The sequence below is a fragment of the Nothobranchius furzeri genome, chromosome 15, assembly GCF_043380555.1.
Source record: "Nothobranchius furzeri strain GRZ-AD chromosome 15, NfurGRZ-RIMD1, whole genome shotgun sequence".
NCBI classification, from domain to species: Eukaryota; Metazoa; Chordata; class Actinopteri; order Cyprinodontiformes; family Nothobranchiidae; genus Nothobranchius; species Nothobranchius furzeri.
The window spans coordinates 46,186,441-46,209,664 of NC_091755.1; the positions used below are offsets into that span (position 1 = coordinate 46,186,441).

At 47.5% G+C, this 23,224-nt stretch overlaps 1 protein-coding gene across 1 annotated transcript; it reads left to right on the forward strand.

Annotated features, from left to right (window-relative positions):
• Positions 1-8,803: 8,803 nt before the first annotated feature.
• mrgbp (MRG/MORF4L binding protein) lies at positions 8,804-11,736 on the forward strand. The gene is made up of 5 exons (XM_070544938.1): positions 8,804-9,079; positions 9,871-9,992; positions 10,075-10,156; positions 10,388-10,462; positions 10,605-11,736. The coding sequence occupies exons 1-5, from the start codon at positions 8,938-8,940 to the stop codon at positions 10,838-10,840; spliced, it is 657 nt and encodes a 218-aa protein (XP_070401039.1). The 5' UTR covers positions 8,804-8,937; the 3' UTR covers positions 10,841-11,736.
• Positions 11,737-23,224: the final 11,488 nt, after the last annotated feature.

Genomic DNA, 23,224 nt, shown 5'->3' on the forward strand with positions numbered 1-23,224 from the left:
TGTTTTTTCATCATTAGTGTATTAGCACAATGTGAAGTTCCTCCATCGTGTCTTGTTAAAGGCACAAGAGCACGAATTTCACTGTGAAATGTTCAGATGTCTGCCTCAGTCAGGAAAGAAGGTTACGTACACTTCTTCTCAGCCAGCTGGGGCGTTGTCACTTTTACTCCTTTCAAAATACCCAAAGAGGGACTTAGTCTTTGTTTACAATCTGTGAACCCTGTGGGGCTGGTGGTTGACGCTGCCGCACCGGCATAATTCCACACCAGCCCAGAAAAACGGATCAGCAGTTTTTAAAGTACCTAACCCAGATGTTATTTCTGGTTCCCCTGAGAAGCCACAGCCTCCGCTTGTTTTTACTCTAGTATTGCGTAAAGCAGGAGGCTAATGTTGAGCTAACGATGCTAACGGTGAATTTGAACCACACTGGGAGCCTAAGGTTGTTCGGCTCATGAGTCGCTGAACGGAGCTATAAAAGTTATTTTCTAATCCGCTCTGCCTTACGTCCTGAATCACACATACCAGGGTTTCCCCCAGCGGTTTATAAACCTGGCGGCCCGCGTCATGCCCCGCCCCCCTCCCTGACCCTACCGTGTCCGCTGACACGAACGGCGCAGCGAAACTAGAGCCCTCCATCAGCTGATGCTGGTGAGAAACAGCAGCGGAACGCGTGCAACCACCCCACCCCACCCATGTCATGTCATGGAGGAGTGCTGCGGGACTGAACGCGCGAACCCCAACCCCCCACCCCGACGGCCAAAGCCCCCAGGTTTAACTCATTTTCTGGGGGAAACCCTGCATACGTTGTATGTAAGTAATGATGTTTGTTTCAACTACAGGTGCTGGCCAGTAAATTAGAATATCATCAAAAGGTTGAAAATATTTCAGTAATTCCATTCAAAACGTGAAACTTGTACATTATATTCATGCAATGCACACAGACCAATGTATTTCCAATGTTCATTACATTTAAATTTGATATTCATAAGTGACAACTAATGAAAACTCCAAATTTGGTATCTCAAAAAATTAGAATATTCTGAAAAGGCTGAATATAGAAGACACCTGCTGCCACTCTAATCAGCTGATTTACTCAAAACACCTGCAAAGGCCTTTAAAAGGTCCCTCAGTCTTGTTTTGAAGGCACCACAATCATGGGGAAGACTTCTGACTTAACAGCTGTCCAAAAGACAATCATTGACACCTTGCACAAGGAGGGCAAGACACAAAAGGTGATTGCTAAAGAAGCTGGCTGTTCGCAGAGCTCTGTGTCCAAGCACATTAACAGACAGGCGAAGGGACGGAAAAAATGTGGTAGAAAAAAGTGTACAAGCTCTAGGGATAACCGCACCCTGCAGAGAATTGTGACGACAAACCCATTCAAAAATGTGGGGGAGATCCACAAAGAGTGGACTGCAGCTGGAGTCAGCGCTTCAAGAACCACCACGAGGAGACTCATGAAAGACATGGGATTCAGGTGTCGCATTCCGTGTGTCAAGCCACTCTTGAACAAGAAACAGCGCAAGAAGCGTCTCGCCTGGGCCAAGGACAAAAAGGACTGGACTGATGCTGAGTGGTCCAAAGTTATGTTTTCTGATGAAAGCAAGTTCTGCATTTCCTTTGGAAATCAAGGACCCAGAGTCTGGAGGAAGAGCGGAGAAGCACAGAATCCACGTTGCATGAGGTCCAGTGTAAAGTTTCCACCGTCAGTGATGGTGTGGGGTGCCATGTCATCTGCCGGTGTTGGCCCACTCTGTTTCCTGAGGTCCAGGGTCAATGCAGCCGTCTACCAGGAAGTTTTAGAGCACTTCATGCTTCCTGCTGCTGACCAACTTTATGGGGATGCAGACTTCACCTTTCAACAGGACTTGGCACCTGCACACAGTGCCAAAACCACCAGCACCTGGTTCAAGGACCATGGTATCCCTGTCCTTGATTGGCCAGCAAACTCGCCTGACCTTAACCCCATAGAAAATCTATGGGGTATTGTGAAGCGGAGGATGCAATACGCTAGACCCAACAATGCAGAGGAGCTGAAGACGACTATCAGAGCAACCTGGGCTCTCATAACACCTGAGCAGTGCCACAGACTGATCGAGTCCATGCCACGCCGCATTACTGCAGTTATTGAGGCAAAAGGAGCCCCGACTAAGTATTGAGTGCTATACATGCACATTCTTTTCATGTTCATTCTTTTCAGTTGGCCAACATTAGAGAAACAAACATTTTTTCATTGGCCTTTAGAATATTCTAATTTTCTGAGATACCAGATTTGATGTTTTCATTGGTTGTCACCTATAAATATCAAAATTAAACGTAATAAACATCGGAAATACATTGGTCTGTGTGCATTGCATGAATATAATGTACAAGTTTCACGTTTTGAATGGAATTACTGAAATATTTTCAACCTTTTGATGATATTCTAATTTACTGGCCAGCACCTGTATGTAACGTCATTTAAGATTGTGTATCATTCATCCATTCACACACACGTTCACATGCATTTATCAGTGACTTGATATTACAGTGAAATGCATTTATCTACATAAGAACTTACTCGGAATGACGCGTCTTTGCTCGTCCTCTAGAATCTTCTGGTGCTGAGCCATAACAGCCTCGAAACTAACGGAACGGTGATTTTTTTCCTTTTTGTTAAAAAAAACGGACTGCAGTACACAAAAATGACCACAGGATGTCACTCTTACTTCATTTGCTCTTGATGCACCTGGAAAGAGGCTAAAGATCCCTAATGCCCTAAGACTGATCAGAAGTGCCACTATTAAACACTTATTGGTAAAAAAAAAACAATCAGAACACATTTTTATATTTTTATTGCGTGATTTTTTTGTGGTACTTTAAGTCCTCCATAAAAACTGAGCTGTGTTTGAAAAAAGTTTTTAATGTGATGAATAACAAGGCGGGCCACCCCTTGTGCCCCCCCAACACTGAGACAGTAAAACATCTGTATCATATAAACAATCAAAACACAAAATATAAAACATGTAATCAACAAAAATATAAAACAGTAAAATCAAATGTAGGAGGATGTTTTCTGAGTGAAACTCAAAAGTCTGATGGTAAGTAAATGCAGCACAGGTCTCCATCCTCGCCGGCCCAGGAAGGCATCAGGTGACAACGAGAGGATAATAAACATCCCAGTAAGTAAAATGCAGTTTGAGTTAAGTAAACTTAGGTGAAATTAGAACATGACAGAACATGTAGCCATAATTAGAGCTGCCTACCAGCTCCAGTGACCTGAGGGAAGCTAGCAATAGACTTGGTTGCGGGTGAATACTTCAGTGTCAGCATGTCAGCCCGATCAGCCGAGTTTTATCTCTTAAATATTGTGGAGTTTTGTTGTGGATAGTGAGGTAATTTGTTGTTTTTTGTTTATTTTCATTTCCAAACAACAGCAGCTGCAGCGCTGCCAACAATAACCCCCAAACCTCCTGTACAGCGTCTCTGGACCAGCTGATCTGGGGACTATGTCTCTGGACCAGCTGATCTGGGGACAGCGTCTCTGGTCCAGCTGATCTGGGGACAGCGTCTCTGGACCAGCTGATCTGGGGACAGCGTCTCTCAACCAGCTGCTGAGGGGGACGGCGTCTCTGGACCAGCTGATCTGGGGGACTGCGTCTCTGGACCAGCTGATCTGGGGACAGTGTCTCTGGACCAGCTGATCTGGGGACAGTGTCTCTGAACCAGCTGATCTGGGGACAGTGTCTCTGAACCAGCTGCTGTGGGGCACGGCGTCTCTGGACCAGCTGATCTGGGGACAGCGTCTCTGGACCAGCTGATCTGGGGACGGCGTCTCTGGACCAGCTGATCTGGGGACGGCGTCTCTGGACCAGCTGATCTGGGGACAGCGTCTCTGGACCAGCTGATCTGGGGACGGCGTCTCTGGACCAGCTGATCTGGGGACAGCGTCTCTGGACCAGCTGATCTGGGGACAGCGTCTCTGGACCAGCTGACTCAGAGGGAGGACATGTAAAGGAGCGAAGCGTCTGAAGTCAAATGAGACATTTGGGATTTAAAAGCTGTTTGATCAGTCGGGATTCCTCCAGAGGCGTCAGAATAAACCTTCGTCTGAAATGCAAAACTTCTCAGCGACACTATTTGCGTGTTTGGGCTGAAAGTCAGAAACTGGAGAAAGGAACTGAAGGAGGATGGAGAACATGCTTCTCTGCCTCATCGGAGCATCAGGCAAGTGGATTTTTATTCATTTATCTATTTAAATGTGAAAAACTCCAGATGATGTCACTGAAACCAGAGATAAACAATCATTTGTGTTGTTGCTGCAGATCAGCTGACTCCAGGTCAGATCCGCGTGTCCTCCTGTGTCCCTGCAGCTCCAACCCTCAACAACCCGGCTGGTGCGGCCCAAACGGGCTCCACCACAGACGTAAACTCTCTTTTCTTGTTGATTTTATTAGAAAGTCTCCGACTCTTGTGTTATATTCATCAATGAAAAGTTTTAAATTACAACTTGTGAATGAAAAATCATCCAAATTGATATATTTGACTAAAACAACCGCCTTTTTAAACACGGGGTAGTTTATTAAAAGTGTTTGATGTTTCCTTCCTCTGGTATTTGGTTCCTCTTCAGCTTCATTTATTTCCATGAAGTTTGCCTGGTTAATGAGTCCCTTTGTTACTGGGTGGAGGTGCTGCTGTGGTTCTTCTCCAGTCCGAACATCTGATAAATTAAACAAATGTCCTCTACGTGCAGAACAGTAAGCATTTGCCTCAATTGAAGCTCTTCTTCATGAAAACACCTTTAGGTGTTTCGCTGCTTTACTGCATGCTGCTGCACAGTAAGACCTGATCACAAAGCAAGATGATGAAGCTGGCTTTAGACCCCATTCTGCCCTTCTGAAAATCTCCGAAGCACCTCAAGAACGTTCCAGTCACAGGAGAGACGAGGCTGAAGCTTCCAGTTTCCTATTGGGAAATGGCTAAAGGGCTATTACACCCAATGTTTCCGTAATCTGACCATCTTTAATCTGCTCTATCTAAAAAAAACAATTGAATTCAAGTTTATTAATAAAGCGCCAAATCACGACAAGAGTCGTCTCAAGGCACTTCACATAATAAACATTCCAATTCAGGTCAGTTCATTAAGCCAATCAGAAATAATGTTTCCTATATAAGGAACCCAGCAGGTCGCATCAAGTCACTGACTAGTGTTAGTGACGATACAGCAATCCTCATACTAAGCAAGCATATAGCGACAGTGGAGAGGAAAACTCCCTTTTAACAGGAAGAAACCTCCAGAGGATCCTGGCTCGGTATAAGCAGCCATCCTCCACGACTCACTGGGGATGGAGAACACACACACACACACACACACACACACACACACACACACACACACACACACACACACACACACACACACACTCTCTCTCTCTAGGTCAGTTCAAACATAAGGTTGCAATGTCTAATCAAACATGTCGGATATAAAACTATTATTAGTTATCTTTTCAAGACAAATAAAGGCCCAACTACATCTTGGGAACGCGCTCGGCCATTTATGCAGACAGAAAATCATTGTTGCTTTAAACAGGAATGAATTTTGATTTAACAATAAATGTTCAAAGTGCCCGAATAGAAAATGACCAGAAACATCCAAAATAACCCTTACTTAATAGAAAAGCTGTTCTTACACTGTTTTAACCACTTTTAACTTACTTGTAATTGGTCATTTGACTTGTTTGCTGGCAACATAAAGGATTTATTATTTACGTCAACTTGATGGAAGCCAACCATCCATTTTCGGCTGCTTATCTGGGGTTGGGTCGCAGGACAGCAGCCTAAGCAGAGAGGTCCAGATTTCCCTCTCCTCAGCTACTTGGGCCAGCTCCTCCGGGGGAATCCCAAGGCATTCCCTGGCCAGCCGTGAGATGTAGTCTCTCCAGCGTGTCCTGGGTCTCCCTTTAGGCCTTCTCCTGGTTGGACGTGCCTGGAAAACCTCACCAGGGAGGCAACCTGACCAGATGCCTGAGCCACCTCATCTGGCTCCTCTCGATGTGGAGGAGCAGCGGATCTACTCTGAGCCCCTCCCAGACGACCGAGCTTCTCACCCTATCTCTAAGGGAGAGCCCAGCCACTCTGCGGAGAAACCTCATTTCAGCCTCTTGCATCTGCGATCTCGTTCTTTCGGTCGCTACCCAAAGCTCATGACCATAGGTGAGGGTAGGAACGTAGATCGACCGGTAAATTGAGAGCTTCACCTTCTGACTCAGCTCTCTCTTCACCACGACAGACCGGTACAACGCCCGCATCACTGCAGATGCAGCACCAATCCGCCTATCGCTCTCACGCTCCAGCTTTCCCTCACTCGTGAACAAGACCCCGAGATACTTAAACTCCTCCACTTGGGGCAGGACCTCATCCCTGACCCGGAGAAGGCATTCTACCCTTTTCCGAATCAAGAGCATGGTCTCAGATTTAGAGGAGCTGATTCTGATCCCAGCTGCTTCACACTCGGCTGCGAACCGCTCCAATGAGAGCCGGAGATCACGTTCTGATGAAGCCAACAGGACCACATCATCTGCAAACAGCAGAGACCTGATCCTCAAGCTACCAAAACAGATGCCCTCAACACCTTGTCTGCACCCAAAAACCCTGTCCATAAAGGTTATGAACAGAATCGGTGATAAAGGGCAGCCTTGGCGAAGTTCAACTCTCACTGGGAACGAGCCCGACTTACTGTCGGTAATGTGGACCAAGCTCTGACACCGGTCAAAACAGACAAAACCACAAATTCAGTCAAACTCTGTTTTTAGGTGTTTGTGTAGAAACAGTGAAGTATTTGTATGAACCTTTCTAGTCTGCTAGACTTCCCAAACGCGGTAAAATATTCATTCTCTCACATTCAAACACTGCACTCTGGCCTGGACCAGTCCTCCCTACACCGACTTCAGCTGGTCCAAAATGCAGCGGCCCACTTGCTGACTGGAACCGGCAAGCGGGATCACATAACCCCGGTTCTGGCCTCTCTCCATTGGCTTCCTGTCTCTTACAGGATCCATTTCAAAATGTTCTTTTTTGTTTTTAAATCCCTTCATGGCCTGGCCCCAGTTTACATCTCTGAGCTGTTGTCCGCTTACGTCCCTGCCAGAACCACGAGGTCCAGCTCCCACGCTCTTTTAACAGTTCCAAAAACCCGCCACAAGACTCGCGGCGACAGAGCGTTCTCTGTGGTTGGGCCCAAACTGTGGAACAAGCTACCTCTCAACATCAGGACCACACAGAATCTAAAGCATTTTAAATCCCTTCTTAAGACGCAATTTTTTGGGCTTTTAATGCAGGCTGACTTGAGCATCTTAATAGTTTTTAACAGTTTTAGATTGTAACTGTTGTGAGCTCATCTTATTTTAGGTTTTTATTGTTGATCTGTTGTATCTTGATCTGTTTTACCTTGTACAGCGCTTTGGGTGTAGCTTTGCTGCTGTAAATGCGCTCTGTAAGTAAAATTGACCTTGACCTTGATTCACAGATCGGAAGGTTCAGTGCCTTGCCCAAAGGCGCTTTAAATGTGAGGGATGCTGGGCTGACTGCCAAAGCGGCAGACGGCCACTTTTCTTCCTGCGTAGCTAAAGCCCAGGTTTAATATCAGAGTCTTTATTCTATACAAGCCGAGCTAAAACCTCAGACGTGTGCTTGTTGAAGATCTCACCGCTGGCGCTGGAGCAGATGGGTTTATAGAGCCACTCACACGGAGCGTCGTCCCAAAGTCCGTTGTCATGCATATGAGTGCACTGTGCCTCGTACCAAATGCTGTTTGGTTCTCCAGATGACCAGTATCTGAAGTTTGTCTGTGAGTTTGTGAATAAACCTTTTTCAGCCGGCGACCACTTCCAGTTCACCACATCAAAGGACAAACCAATCCAGGCCTGTTCAGAAAGAAATTCCTTACTTCAGCTTCTAGTATTCCATAATTGAACCTGTCCTGCTTGTGGTGGTAAACTGATGGTGGGATCTCTGTTCTTTTGTTGTGATTGTTCCTCTGGTTCAAACAGGAGCCCTGAATCCCTCAGTAACAGCTCGGACCTGATGGCTGCAGACACAAACACACAGGGGCTTTGTCTAGATTAAGAAATCATAATAAAGATTGTTTTCTCCCATCAGATAATGTTAGAAACGTTTATTCTTTTGCACGAATGCTGTAATGTTAGTAAATTGCCACCAGATGGCGACAAACTTCCTGCAGAAGCAGCTTCCAATGATCGAAGAAGCATAAAGGCACAAGTATAAAAGCCTGCATGGTCAGAGTGATCGTAGATGATGATGATGGTCAAAGAGATGGTAGAGATCACATCATACATACATAGATCGCTGTACACAAAAACTACCAGACACAAGAACAGTTTCCTTCAGCCATTTCTCTCCTGAATCTGTAGATTATTTTACCATCCTTTTATTATAGGTTTTAATACTTATTCAGTATGCTTATGGATATGTGTGTGTATGTATATATGTGTGTGTGTAGATGAACATGTGTGTGGGTATACATGTTCTTATTTGTTTTTAGGTATTTTTTTTCTCATTTATTGTGGTTGTTGTATGTTTTAGAGAGCGAACATCTACCGAAGCCAAATTCCTTGTGAATTTAATTTTACTTGGCCAATAAATCTGAAATCTGAATCAGGAGCTCCTGCATGTTGGCCATTCTGTTCACGCCTTTTAGAAGCTGAAAACTCCCGCTTGCTTCCAGACTTCCTCCTTATGTTGCAGTCCCACGACTCGTGTCGTATTTATGCAAGTATGAAGAGAGTTTATGGAAAACGCGTTTGTTGTTTTTCTCCACAAACCAGTAGGTTTAACTTCAGGAAACGCTACCTGTTTATTTTGAAAAGCAGTTCCCGGAAGTGGCATCTGAGTTCCGGTTGCAGACGGCTCTCTTGTTAGCCTGTTTAGTCAGGTTTAAAGATGGGGGAAGCAGATGTAACACTGAGTCAGACCGACGACAAGCCCCCGGATTCGGGGCTGGTTCCCGGTGAGGACTCGGTGGTCTGGAGCCACGAGGTGGAGGTTTGTTTGTTCCACGCGATGATCGGACACAAACCGGTCGGTAAGAAACCGCAGCTAATGTTAGCATTTGCTAGCAACTAGCGGCCAAACCCAAACAACCAGAGGCTCCGGAACACACCAACCCAGTTAGCGTGCGCAGCTGCTGCAGATTTTCACCATTTCTGTGGGGGAATTCTGAGCTTCGGTGTAAACAGTTCAAGCAGACAATGTCACCAACCCAGCGACCGTGCTTCAGGGTTTAAAACACGGACACGGTGGCGGGTATCTGGGGCAGAACCGTCCAGAACTGCAGCTGTGTGAGACCCAGATGTGCAGAGGGCAGAACCCAAACTGGTTCAAACCAGGGATGCACTGATATCAAGTTTTTGGGCCGATACCGATACCATCATCACTGTCACATGACTAAACAATCCTCATCCCCTCACCCTCTGAAACAGATACACAAACAAGATTGAAAATATACCTGTTGTTAATATCGGCCCAGTTTTACTTATCGGACTGATACTGATATTGATGCTGATATATTGTGTATCCCTAGTTCAAACCAGAATTACTCCAATGTGTCTTAAAGTTATGGTTCTGCCTCCAAGTGGTCACCACAAAACCTCAAACTGTGTTTCCTGCGGGAGTTTCCTTCCTGGATGTAATTATTCACATTACCGTCAGGATCGACGTTTTACTTTTCACTCCAGGACTCTAGAGGGTGCTGTATCAAATACAGGCCATTTTATTGTGAAAGTGTTGAGCATACTGCCAACTACATGTTGTGTGTGACACACACACACACACACTGTGCGTAGTTGTTGTGATGGGATGTGTGTCTGGTTTCAGGTGTGAACCGTCACTTCCACATGATCTGCATCAGAGATAAATTCAGTCAGAACATTGGCCGCCAGGTGTCCTCCTCCGTCATCTGGGACCACCTGGGAACCATGTATGACATGCAGGCTCTGGTACGCACACACACACACACACACACACACACACACACACACCATCGCTGCTGAAGCTGACCCTGCTGTTTGTGTGTCGCAGCATGAATCAGAGATTCTGCCATTTCCAAACACAGAGAAGAGCTTCTCTCTACCTGATGACATCATCCAGGAAGTTAAAGGAGGTAGGTGGGAAATGCTGAGACTACAGCGCTAGTCCTCATCCATCCTTTTTCCTAAGATCAGGAGCTCTTAGACAGGTTTTTGACCCAGTTTCAGACCGGTTCTGATCAGAAGTCTTTAGTCTGGTTGTCTGGATTATGAGACTGAGGCTAAAATCATGTAGCTGGTGAGGGTTGGCTCCTATAGGAGGTCGGATCCGAGCCCGGTCACGATGTGGTCTCTTGTGGTTCCAGGAAAGCACGGATCAGAGGAGGAGACCAAGGAGGAGTTCAGGATTGAGAGAGAACCTCCTGCCACTCATGAAGAAGGTAAAGTTGTAGATGGATGAACCCAGTCAGACTTCTGACCCGGCCCTGGTCCAGATCTAGGAACAGAACCAGGCTTGGTGAACTTTGACCTTCCTAAATCACGAGCCTGGGTGTGTCAGTTTCTTGTTATTTCTCTCTGCAGGAAGTAACTCGTCTGTGAAGATGTCTGAGCGAACGAGCAGCAGCCGAGATAAGGAGAAGGAGCGCGAAAAGGAGAAGGGAGGAGGAGAAGGAGCAGCAGCAACAGGGGGAGGAGGAGCAGGTGCAGGAGGAGGTTCAAAGGAGGCAGAAAAGAGGAAGAGGAGCAGAGCGGCTGAGAAGCTGCTGTCGTCTTCCAACCCTGTGAGCCCAGGAGGTGCCAAGAGGAGGCGCACCTGAGGGCTGGACTCTGATTGGCTGCCTTACACCTGTCATGTGACCACAGCAGGAGGAGAGGATGATGGGACTTCCAGTTATATTCTGGTGATATTTTTTCAGTGTTTTTTGATGTGTGACTTCCTGCTGCCCATCGGTCCGATCGGGGGGGCGGAGATTGTTGATCCGTTCCCATCTTCCTCAGACAGAACCGGGTTCTGCTCCTCGGTCCGTGTGCTAAGGCCGGAGTCCAGGATTCAGGTCCTTTAGACCAAACCCAGGTTCTAACTTCGGATTCAACTCCCAGGATGCACCTCGGCAACAAACATCCAATCAGAGAGCTTCAAATCAGTCACATGCTCTGCTGAACAGACCGAAGACTAAACTCCTGTTTAATCTGGGACAGAACTGAACCACTTGCTGTATTTATGGGTCTGCCGTAGAACCAGAACCACAGAACCTGACGTTCTGATGGACGGAGAGCTAAGGAGCAGCAGAACCTCTCAGCTTCTGTCTGATGTTCTGCTGTTTGGATTTGACCCACTCACTACGTCTACGTCATGTTTTAGAAGCAACAGGACGATGGTTGTGATCCGTCTGCAGCCTCCTGGCCGAAATGTCAAAGGAATCCATCTGAAACCTACGGGAACCATTTCTGTCAGTGTATTTAGCAGGACCTGCTCGGGTTCTAGGTTCAGAAACCCGGTTCATGTACAGCCTGCAGAAGCTTCCAGATCCTCCATCCGGATCAGTCTGTTCCTGGACTCCAGGGAGGCAGCAGCTGATTCACCTCCTGAATCATTTGAGTCGTTTTGTTTGTTTGAGTCTCAAAAGAAACAAAAAAAAGTTTCCTTTAACTTTTTAATGAAGTGTGTGTTTTATTCCTGACTGATTGGTTCAAACATAAACAGAAATCTGAAGCTTCTCGTGTTTTTCTTTTATCAAACAAGTTTTAAATTTGAATTCTACATATTTTACAGTAAAAGATCCAGATAAAACACAACAGATTATGTTGGACGATCACAAATCCCACTAGATGTCTAGAGCAGATCGAGACAATCCTGCCGCCAGGTGGCAGCAGCTAACTGCGGAAAGTTGAATTTGAAACGCACAACAGCGTCACTGCTGACAAAAAATAATGATAAAAGTCAAATAATTTAATCTGATGAATAGTTTAGTTAAATGTTGGGTTTATTATTAACGATTCAGACGCCTTGATCAGTCACCGCAGACAGACTTCTTTATTATTGGCTATTTGAAAATTTGAGGACTGCTGATTGGAGGACAATAATTTTAAGAGCCGCCCACCATCACTGAGCGGCACGGTTAGCTAACGGAAATGAGTGGTTGTGAGATATTAACGGGGCTAAAACGGCACCAGCTGCTCATTCTGTTAACATTTCTTCTCTCCAAATCTTTGAAGAACTCCAGCTGAAGTGGAATGGATCGCTCGGAGGACGTGAATGGAAGCAGTGAGCTAATTTTGGCGGCATTGGTGAGTTAGCGGGTTTCTTAGCTAATGGCTGCCTTGCGATAAAGTCCGAGTTAACCAGCTGAAAAACTTAAAGGGATATTTCTCCATAAGTACAATTTTGTCCGTTGCCATATTCCCTTTTGTAAAATAAGTGGGGGAAATATGTAGCCAGCCCAGTTATTCTACATGATGTAGCATCCCCAAAGACACCTGCTTCTAAATCAATGACTGTAAAAAAGATAGAAAAGCCCTCATGAGGCGACTTGACCTTGATGAAGCCTAGTGGGCGGTTCCGATCACCGCCATTTTGGTCGTGTCACATGTCTTGACACTCCCAAAACAATACAAAAAAAAAAAAAAAGCTGGAGCTGAGGTTTTCAGTTCTCCAGTGCTAGTATCTTTAAGCTAACTGAAGCTAAAGTTTGCTGGCACGTTTAGCCAGAAAAAGCGACTAAGGTGAAGCGCTCATCAACTTCCCGAGCTGGAGTTTCTGTAGTCTCCGTCAGAGAGCTCCATCGGTGAGAGCCTGCAGTGATCAGAGAGTTGGCCTTGGCCAAGTGATGCCATGCCTCTGCAGCGAGGCTCTGGCTTAGTCATATTTATGAGATTTCATAATTATGACTTAGCTATCTTAGGCCCTGTCCACACGTAGCCGGGGATCTGCCAAAACGTAGATATTTTTCTACGTTTTGGCCTGTCATCCACACGAAAACTGAGTTTTTTCACACGAAAACGGATCTTTTTAAAAACTCCGGCCAAAGTGAAGATCTGCGTTTTCTCCGTTTTGGGTGTCTGCGTGTGGACAGACAAAACCGGAGTTTTAAGGTCCGCAACGTCACTTTCCGCGACAAAAAAATGCTGACATCACGTGTGCGACCTGTGTTTACACTAGCCGACAGCATGGATGCCCTCAGAGCTGCACTCGCTTTATCAATTTTCCAAGCGCTTTTTGCTTGTTTGTTTTTGCAAGCGGAATTACTGCTCCTCGCGGAAGACCACAGACGAAGGACGTGGTTAAGAACGGGGAAGTACTGCCGCCTACAGGTCTGGCATGTCCTTAACAACGTATTTATCCGGGTACGTGTGGACAGAGTTTTCTTTTTAAAACGAGGTGGTGTGGATGCAAGTTTCTGGAGGGGCGGATATTCGTTTAAAAAAAAAACCGGCTACGTGTGGACTAGGCCTCAGTGTTATGAGATAACTAAGTCATAATTATGAAATGATTTATTTTCAGTGGTGGGAACGAGCTTCCATATTCATTTAAGTCCCAATGTATAAAAATAATGAAAATTGAGACAGGAATGTTGCATCAATGGAAGGAAAATCGGGAATACCTTAGAACATGTCACAGTTCTAGGGGCTTCATCCTTCCAAGTATGCTTTTTAGAGTTTGTCACAGCAAAGCCACATGGCTATCTAAATCTGAAGGATACTTGATTACATCCTGAAATTCGTCCTCGTTTTCCTCCGATTTCAACTACCCTTGCTGGCAGTGCTACCCCTGGATTCATTGCAGGTTGCTCAGTAGCCCACTCCTGTTCTTAGCGAATGATCTGACCTTCGTGGACCCGGTAGGACAGGTCCTTACAAAGATGTAGGACACAGCCAGTGTAGCATCCGCTCCTCTATAAGCTTGGTTTATGCTTGATGCATTTACTTTCCGCTTGGTGATGCGGCTCGCGGACGGAACGCGCTTCTAAACTTGCAGCGTTTATGGTTCATGCGGCTTGTCTCTGCGGTGAGCCAATATTCTCCCAAACTGTAGGGGGCAGCATGGAGCTCTACAGCATGCATCCACCACTACATCATAGTAGAAGTAAAAATGACTGTTGTTTACAACATGGCATTCAGCATTTTTTTAACAGCGTCCTCATCTTTTCCCACATTGCGAGCTATTTCCTTGAGTGTCTAGTTTCCTTTCAACCATGCATGATTGGAGGATTTAATTGGAGGATGCAGGGAGGCGCTACCCTGTGAGCGACTCCTGACACAGCTCGGTGTGAATGGCTTTGTTTGCCTCTGTTTGATAAGATGTTTGATGTTTTTGTACACCTGTTTTAGACCACGTACGCTTAACAGGATGCTTGGAACTAACGCGCTGTATGTGGCCATTTCTTGGTTCCTGATTACGAGTTTTACCCCGCTAAATGGACTCTGCACACAGACAACTCAGCCTCTCCCCACTTATCCAAGAAGGCTTGTCTACTCGCGGGGAGACCTGCTGGCGCTAAATCGATCACACCCGGGGACTGCGACCTCCCTTCAAGGAATATTATACCACTGGAGTTACTTCGGGGGAGACGACGGCGGCGGCGCACATGCAGGTAAAGAGGATCAAGAGGAGGCATACGGAACCGAATGAGGAGAAGAGGTAGTAGGCTTCCGCTACCCGCTATCGCACTGTCAAATGTGCGCTCCCTACGCAACAAAAGTGGTGAACTTTCAACACTTCTGAAGTATGATCAGGACTACAAACAGACCAGCCTCTACTGTTTTACGGAGACCTGGCTCTCAGCGGACGCTGACTTCCAGCTGGAGGGATATAACATCATTCGTCTGGACAGAGACGCAACCAAAACAAGGAAGACGATTGGGGGTGGCCTCTGCATGGCTGTCAAAAGCAGGTGGGCAACCAACTACACAGTAAGAGAGACTGAGAACTGTGAACATTACGAACTTTTAACAGTGTCTTTTAGACCACACTACCTCCCACGTGAGTTTACTCCAATCACTGTCATCTTGGTCTACGTGCCGGGCCCTGATTTTAACTTAGCTGCTGACGCCATAGCAGATAGTTTTAACAGGGCTGTCAACAGAACCGGAGATCAGCCAGTATTTCTTTTGGGAGACTTTAATAAATGCAACATCATAACATATTTACCTAATCTAGGGCAATATGTCACAACAGCCACAAGAGGGAGCAAGATACTAGACCAGTGTTATGGCAACATCCCAAATGCGTACATCTCAAAGTCACGCCCACCTCTTGGTAGATCAGGCCACAATGTACTCTTACTACTACCAAAATACAGGTCACAACTGAAGACCGGGGAAGTGGTAACAAAAAATATCCAAGTTTGGAACGAGGATTCGAGTGAAGCATTAAAGGGCTGTTTTGAAATGACCGATTGGGACGTATTTTTTAATGACCGTGGAAACAATCTGAACACGCTGACGGATGTAAGGACCTCATATATTCTCTTTTGCGAAGAAATAGTCACCACTACCAAGCAAATAAAAATACACTCAAACAACAAAACGTGGATCACAAAGGAACTTAAAATGTGCCTGTTTGAGAAGAAACGGGCCTTCCTTCAGAAGGACCATGAGCGTGTAAGGGTGCTGGAGAAAGACTTTCAGAGGAAAGCCATCCTTGTAACAAGGAAACAAACACAGAATGTGGAGCACCAACTCACATCTGGAAATGCTCGTAAGGCATGGCAGGGCCTGAACATCATGATGGGAAGAGACCCCGAGATCCCGCAGGTCAACTGCCATGACTCCATCTCGTTGGCAGAACAGCTGAACGTCTCCCCCCCCCCCCCCCCCCCCAGCCTCACTGATCCAGCGCTAACAATCAGCGAGGAGGAGGTCACCACCATCCTGCGCTGCATCAACCCATTCAAGAGCTCTGGCCCTGATGGGCTCCGTGGCAGGGTTCTGAAAGAATGCTCCACCCAGCTAGGTGGGGTACTCACCAGACTCTTCCAGCTCCTTCTGGACTTTGGCTGTTCCAGAGCAATGGGAAGAATCTGTGATAATTACGATCCCCAAGAAAGCTCATGCAAAAGAACTGGGGGACTTTAGACCTGTGGCCCTTACATCAGTTCTGTGCGAGCGCATGGGAAGGGTAGTGGGAGGACACTTGACAAAATTCATCTCGGACCAGCTGGATCCCCTACAATCTGCTTACAAGGCAAGACGTGGTGTAGAGGATGCAAGTCTCACACTTCTAAATGCTGTCACTAAACACATGGACTCTACACAACCATACACAAGAATCTTATTCATGGATTTGTCTTCTGCAGTTAATACAGTAGACACCAGCATTTTGCCGGAACAGCTTTCAGATCTCCATCTCCACACAACGCTGCTTTTATTGATCAACAACTTTTTGAAAGACAGGCCACAACAAGAATTTTTAAGAGTATTTAAATCCACGAAAAGTCTCATCAGCATTGGACTGCCACAAGGCTGTGTTTTGTCTCCAGTGCTTTTCTCAGTCTACACAAACAACATCTGGGGCCATAGTGAGAGAATGGCCCTGTATAAGTACGCAGACGACATGGCACTGGTGGCATCAGTGAAGACATCGGAGGACTGGTCTAAATATCAGCAGGCAGTCAGCAATCTGGTACAGACATTTGGAGACTTTCACCTGGGGCTGAATATCTCAAAAACTAAAGAAATGTGCTGTGGGGCAGTCAGTGAGGCAGACACATCCCTGTTCGAACCCCTCAGCATACAGGGTCAGTCCTTTGCAAATCACAGCAACGGTGTCTACAAGAAAGCGCTGCAAAGACTCCACCTGCTAAGGAAGCTAAGAGCACTCAATGTGAACAAGGGCATCCTAGCAATTGTATACAAATCACTGAATCCATTCTAACTTTCAATATTGCAGCTTGGTATAACTTTCTTACAGTTAAAAACAAAACAGAACTCTCTCGCATTGTTAAATTAGGCAGCAACATTACAGGCTCACCTCAGATCCCACTTTCTGTTCTTCACGAGCGAGCAGCGCACAGGAAGGCTACCCTGATCAGCGCAGACTCAACCCATCCATTGAACCCACACTTTCAGCTACTTCCATCAGGAAGGAGGTACAGAGTTCCACTGGCCAAGAAAAGTGTCTATGAGAAATCATTTGTTCCCACCGCAATTACAATTTTGAATTCTTAAAGTTTTATTTTTTTTACGATGATAACATTTTAATATCTTTTAATTGTCTTTTATATATTTGTGTGAATGCGATAGATTGTATTGTAAGGTGAGCCATATCAAAGGTGAATTTCTGCCTCAATTTGAGGTGGACAATAAAGTTTATCTATTTCCCTCCAAGAATTATTAACAACATGTTGATCACGGTGATCTTTGAGAGCTGAATCATTCAAATGTCTGTATTTATGAACCTCTGGCATTCTAGTTCTTGCCAGTCCGCCATGTTTTTCCACGTCCAACCATCCGCGTGGTTAGAAAATTTCCTAGGTGTGCGGTGTGGAAAGTTTGGGCCGTGTGGAGGCGCGGTGGAGGGTTGTGGTTGTTAAAACGACACAATTTTGCAGCGCGGAGCCGTGCGGACCTAGCGGACGCGTCAAGCATAAACCAAGCTTTAGACGCCACTCCTTCCTTTTTAGGATATACATATATACATATCCTCCTTGAACCGTCACCTTATCGTGGTGGAGGAGTTTGAGTGCCCTAATGATCCTAGGAGCTATGTTGTCTGGGGCACTTAGTGCCCCTGGTAGGGTCTCCCATGACAAATTGGTCTTAGGTGAAGGGTGAGACAAAGAACGGTTCGAAGGATCTTTCATGGCGGTGAAAACGAAGAGTCGGAGTACCCGGCCCGGAGGGTTACCGGGGTCCCACCCTGGAGCCAGGCCTGGGGTTGGGGCCCGTGAGCGAGCGCCTGGTGGCCGGGCTTTCGCCCATGGGGCCCGGCCGGGCCCAGCCCGAACCGGATACATGGGCTCGTCCAACTGTGGACCCACCACCCGCAGGAGGAACATGAAGGGTCCGGTGCAATGTGAATCGGGTGGCAGACCAAGGCGGGAGCCTTGGCGGTCCAATCCCCGGACAAGAAAACTAGTTTTTGGGACATGGAACGTCACCTCGCTGGCGGGGAAGGAGCCGGAGCTTGTGGCAGAGGTTGAGCGGTACCGGCTAGATATAGTCGGACTCACCTCGACACATTGCATTGGCTCTGGAACCCGAGACCTGGAGAGGGGTTGGACACTCTACTTTGCTGGAGTTGCTCCGGGTGAGAGGCGGAGGGCTGGGGTTGGCTTTTTGTTAGCCCCGAGACTCTCTGCCTGTGTGTTGGGGTTTACCCCGGGGGACAAGAGGGTAGCTTCCTTGCGCCTTCGGGTCGGGGAACGGGTCCTGACTGTTGTTTGTGCTTATGGGCCAAATATCAGTTCAGAGTCCCCACCCTTTTTGGAGTCCCTGGGACGAGTGCTAGATAGTGCTCCATCAGGGGACTCCATTGTCCTGCTGGGGGACTTCAATGCTCACGTGGGCAATGACAGCTTGACCTGGAGGGGTGTGATTGGGAGGAACGGCCCACCTGATCAGAACTCGAGCGGTGTTTTGTTATTGGACTTCTGTGCAAGCCGCAGTTTGGCCATAACGAACACCATGTTCGAACATAAGGATGCCCACCGGTACACTTGGTACCAGGGCAGCCTAGGTCACAGGTCGATGATAGATTTTGTAGTCGTATCATCTGACCTGCGGCCGTATGTTTTGGACACCCGAGTGAAGAGAGGGGCGGAGCTGTCAACTGATCACCACCTGGTGGTGAGTTGGATCAGATGGCAAGGGAACATGCCGCGTAGACCTGGCAGACCCAAACGCATAGTGAGGGTCTGCTGGGAACGCCTGGCAGAAGAACCTGTCAAGACGGTCTTCAACTCCCACCTCCGGCAGAGCTTTGACCACGTCCCGAGAGCAGTGGGGGACATTGAGTCCGAGTGGGCCTTGTTCCACTCTGCGATTGTCGAGGCGGCTGTTGCTAGCTGTGGTCGTAAGGTGGCCGGTGCCAGTCGTGGTGGCAACCCCCGTACCCGCTGGTGGACACCAGAGGTTCGGGGAGCCGTCAGGCTGAAGAAGGAGGCCTACAGGGCGTGGCTGGTCTGTGGGTCTCCGGAGGCAGCAGACAGGTACCGGATAGCCAAGCGGGGTGCAGCAGTGGCAGTTGCCGAGGCAAAATCTCGGGCGTGGGAGGAGTTTGGTGAGGCCATGGAGAAAGACTATCGATCGGCTCCAAAGAGGTTCTGGCAAACTGTCCGGCGCCTCAGGAGAGGAAGGCAGCAACTCGCTCACACTGTTTACAGTGGGGATGGGGAGCTGCTGACGTCAACTGAGGCTATAGTCGGACGGTGGAAGGAATACTTTGAGGAGCTCCTCAATCCCACCAATGCGCATTCCGAGGAGGAACCAGAGCTGGGAGGCCTGGGGATGGACTGTCCGATCTCGGGGGCAGAAGTTGCTGAGGTAGTCAAACAACTACACAGCGGCGGAGCCCCGGGGGCGGATGAGGTTCGTCCTGGGTATCTCAAGGCTATGGATGTTGTAGGGCTGTCATGGTTGACACGTCTCTACAACATTGCGTGGTCATCGGGGGCAGTTCCTAGGGAGTGGCAGACCGGGGTGGTGGTCCCCATCTTTAAGAAGGGTGACCTGAGGGTGTGTTCCAACTATAGGGGGATCACACTCCTCAGCCTCCCTGGAAAGGTCTACGCCAAGGTACTGGAGAGGAGGGTCCGATCGATAGTTGAATCTCAGATAGAGGAGGAGCAATGTGGTTTTCGTCCTGGCCGTGGAACTGTGGACCAGCTCTATACCCTTGCAAGGGTGATGGAGGGGGCATGGGAGTTTGCCCAACCAATCCACATGTGCTTTGTGGATTTGGAGAAGGCTTATGACCGTGTCCCCAGGGGCACCCTGTGGGGGACGCTCCAGGAGTATGGGGTGGGTGGCTTTCTGTTAAGGGCCATTCAGTCCCTTTACCAGAGGAGCGTGAGTTTGGTCCGCATAGCCGGTAGTAAGTCGGACCTGTTCCCAGTGAGGGTTGGACTCCGCCAGGGCTGCCCTTTGTCACCGGTTCTGTTCATCACTTTTATGGACAGAATTTCTAGACGCAGCCGTGGTGTGGAGTGTGTCGAGTTTGGTGGCAGGAGAATCTCGTCTCTGCTTTTTGCGGATGATGTGGTCCTCCTAGCTTCATCCAGCTCTGACCTTCAGCTCTTGCTGGGTAGGTTCGCGGCCGAATGTGAAGCGGCTGGGATGAGGATCAGCACCTCCAAATCTGAGACCATGGTTCTCGACCGGAAAAGGGTGGCTTGCCACCTCCGGGTCGGGGGAGAGGTCCTACCTCAAGTGGAGGAGTTTAAGTATCTCGGGGTCTTGTTCACGAGTGAGGGTAGGAGGGATCGGGAGATCGACAGGCGGATTGGTTCGGCGTCTGCAGTGATGCGGACGCTGAGCCGATCTGTCGTGGGGAAGAGGGAGCTGAGCCAGAAAGCCAGGCTCTCGATTTACCGGTCGATCTACGTCCCAATCCTCACCTATGGTCATGAGCTTTGGGTAATGACCGAAAGAACGAGATCGCGGATACAAGCGGCCGAAATGAGTTTCCTCCGTAGGGTGGCCGGGCTCAGCCTTAGAGATAGGGTGAGGAGCTCGGACATTCGGGAGGGACTCGGAGTAGAACCGCTGCTCCTCCGGATCGAAAGGAGCCAGTTGAGGTGGTTTGGGCATCTGGTCAGGATGCCTCCTGGACGCCTCCCCGGGGAGGTGTTTCGGGCATGTCCTGCCGGCAGAAGGCCCCCGGGTCGACCCAGGACACGTTGGAGAAGTTACATCTCCAATCTGGTCCGGGAACGCCTTGGGGTCCTGCCGGAGGAGCTGGTGGAGGTGGCCGGGGAGAGGACGGCCTGGAGCTCCCTAGTTGGGATGCTGCCCCCGCGACCCGGACCCGGATAAGCGGAGGAAGACGACGACGACGACATATATACATGAAGCATTATAATCAAGTTTGCCAGCAGGAAGTGTAATTAAGAGTTTACATCTATTTTATTTTTAGGGTTGATGTTTCTGTCAGGTTGCAGAGACTTACATGTGGAACTTAAAGTCATTACTTATTTATTTCGTTATCTTAAGTTTAACATTTCTGAGTAATTCTCATTTCATCTCGTAAAGAACATTTCTTTGTAACGTTGACTTATGTTAATTTACAAAAGCCTAAGTGAACTTGACTTGAGGGTCTGGTGCTATGTCTGTTCACCACCACCAGGAGGAGCTCCAGCTGAGCTCAGGACCTGATTAGATCAGTCCTGTCCCTGGTTACACCCGACATATATACTGGACAGTTCTTGTCCATAGACTCCAATAATTTTTAAGCCAAAATGGGAGGTGGCCACCACCGCCATTTTGACCGTGTCACAGGTTCCGTCAAGCCCAGACAATTCCACAAAAGGGAAAAGAGGTGGAGCTGAGGGTGGGGCTGTAAGGCTGGGATCAAATGACGACACCCGTTGAACTGAAGCAATGTAGCTACAAGCTAACCCAAAACTAGCGCGGAGGTGGGAGCTAAGCTAACAGAGGTTAGGTAAGTTGTAGCTCTGGTTGTAGCTAACTTAGCTACAACCGGAGTTAACTGCACAACACCGGAGCTTCTGAGTCAGAGATGCGCCGGGCTGACAGCTGGGGAAAACCGGGTGGAACACAGAGGTCTCCCGAGAGCTCCACAAGCCTGCAGCCACGCAGCAGACAAGCGCTGCTGGGATCAGAGATGCGCCGAGATGCCGCTGAGGGGAGGGGACCATACCGATAGTCGGAACCCAGCTCCACTAACATGTTATAATTACTAGGGCCCGACCGATATGCTTTTTTGGGGGCCGATACCGATATAAAACTTTTAACCAAGGCCGATAGCCGATATAATGGCCGATAAATCTCCCTCACAAAAAAATAAATACAAATGTTCTTAAGATTAAACCCTTCATTCTCTGCCTTTTTGATGCGAACTTATTTCTCTATTACACACCAAAGAACTGTCTCAATAACTCAGTAGGGTTTTCAAGTAATGCAAATAAGATTTATTTTGCCATCTCAAAAACAACAGAACACACAAACTACTACAGAAGATGAGCAGATGCTGCAGATGACATCACCGAATGGATCTTTAGTGAAGTAGGCCCACACCTTACTACGACCCTCTTTTTCCATCTGTAATAAAATAATCAGCATAAAAGTACAGTTATATATCTGTTGATACTAAGACAAAGTAAAATACATTAAATCTGGCATTTTTATACTTAAAAGTTTAAAAATTATCATGTAAATAAATGATATCAGACATTGTGGCTCAAAACCGATGGCTCTGTTTTTGTTTGGTTCCCCGGCTGTTAAGGGTTTCTCATTTAGTATTCGTCTTCCGTTTGTTGTCAGGTGTTTTTCTAGTTATTCTTCTTTCCCTTTTAGGATTCTTTCTTCTTTAAAATTATTTTCATTTATAGTTCCTCCCATGTTCCCCTGCTGTACTCTGTTCCCACTCACAGCTCCTCCTCATAACTAGTCCTCTGTCCTCTCTCACTCCTCAGTGCATACGGTTCAGTTTCAGTCATACTCTGCTGGTTTCAGCATCCTAGCTACCTGATTTTTGGCATTAAAATACTTTTGAGTTTTACACTTTTGTGTTTTTATCCTTTCCAAAGCCGACCGTATTAGGAAAATAAAAATAAGATACGTTAGATTAGTATGTGGCAATGTATAAGCCTTATGTAAAATATAAGGCAGAAAAAATATAATAGATTTATTCTATTGTAGAGAGGAATGTTTATTCTCTCGTATTACCGCCCCTACTCCTCTCCCAGCTAGGGAGAGATGGGGGGACTCCCTGCACAGCGTTTCATTGCTTTGTTGCCAACCCCCCCTCGCCCGTCCTCAGCTGCGACAACGGTCGTGTGCTGCCGAAGCGCCGCTAAACGGGGACGCCTTCATTCTTCGCCCTTGTTATCCTATTCTATCGGCCACATGGGCCGCCGAAGCGCTGCACGCCGGCGCTCCAGCCCGCGGCGTCTGCACTATTTTTTTCGCGAGCCGCGGGTGAACCGTGTGAGTTTGAAAAGACTGCTGAAGAAGAGCGGAGGAAATTGTCTGAGAATATTCCAGAATGTCTACCAGAAAAAGGCCAATGTTACTTACTGTTA

Bases quoted from the DNA above. Each gene is read 5' to 3' on its own strand.
- mrgbp (XM_070544938.1), top strand. From the start codon at position 8,938: ATGGGGGAAGCAGATGTAACACTGAGTCAGACCGACGACAAGCCCCCG. The intron at 10,157-10,387 runs GTAGGTGGGAAA...TTGTGGTTCCAG, and splicing joins CATCCAGGAAGTTAAAGGAG to GAAAGCACGGATCAGAGGAG. The intron at 10,463-10,604 runs GTAAAGTTGTAG...TTCTCTCTGCAG, and splicing joins TCCTGCCACTCATGAAGAAG to GAAGTAACTCGTCTGTGAAG.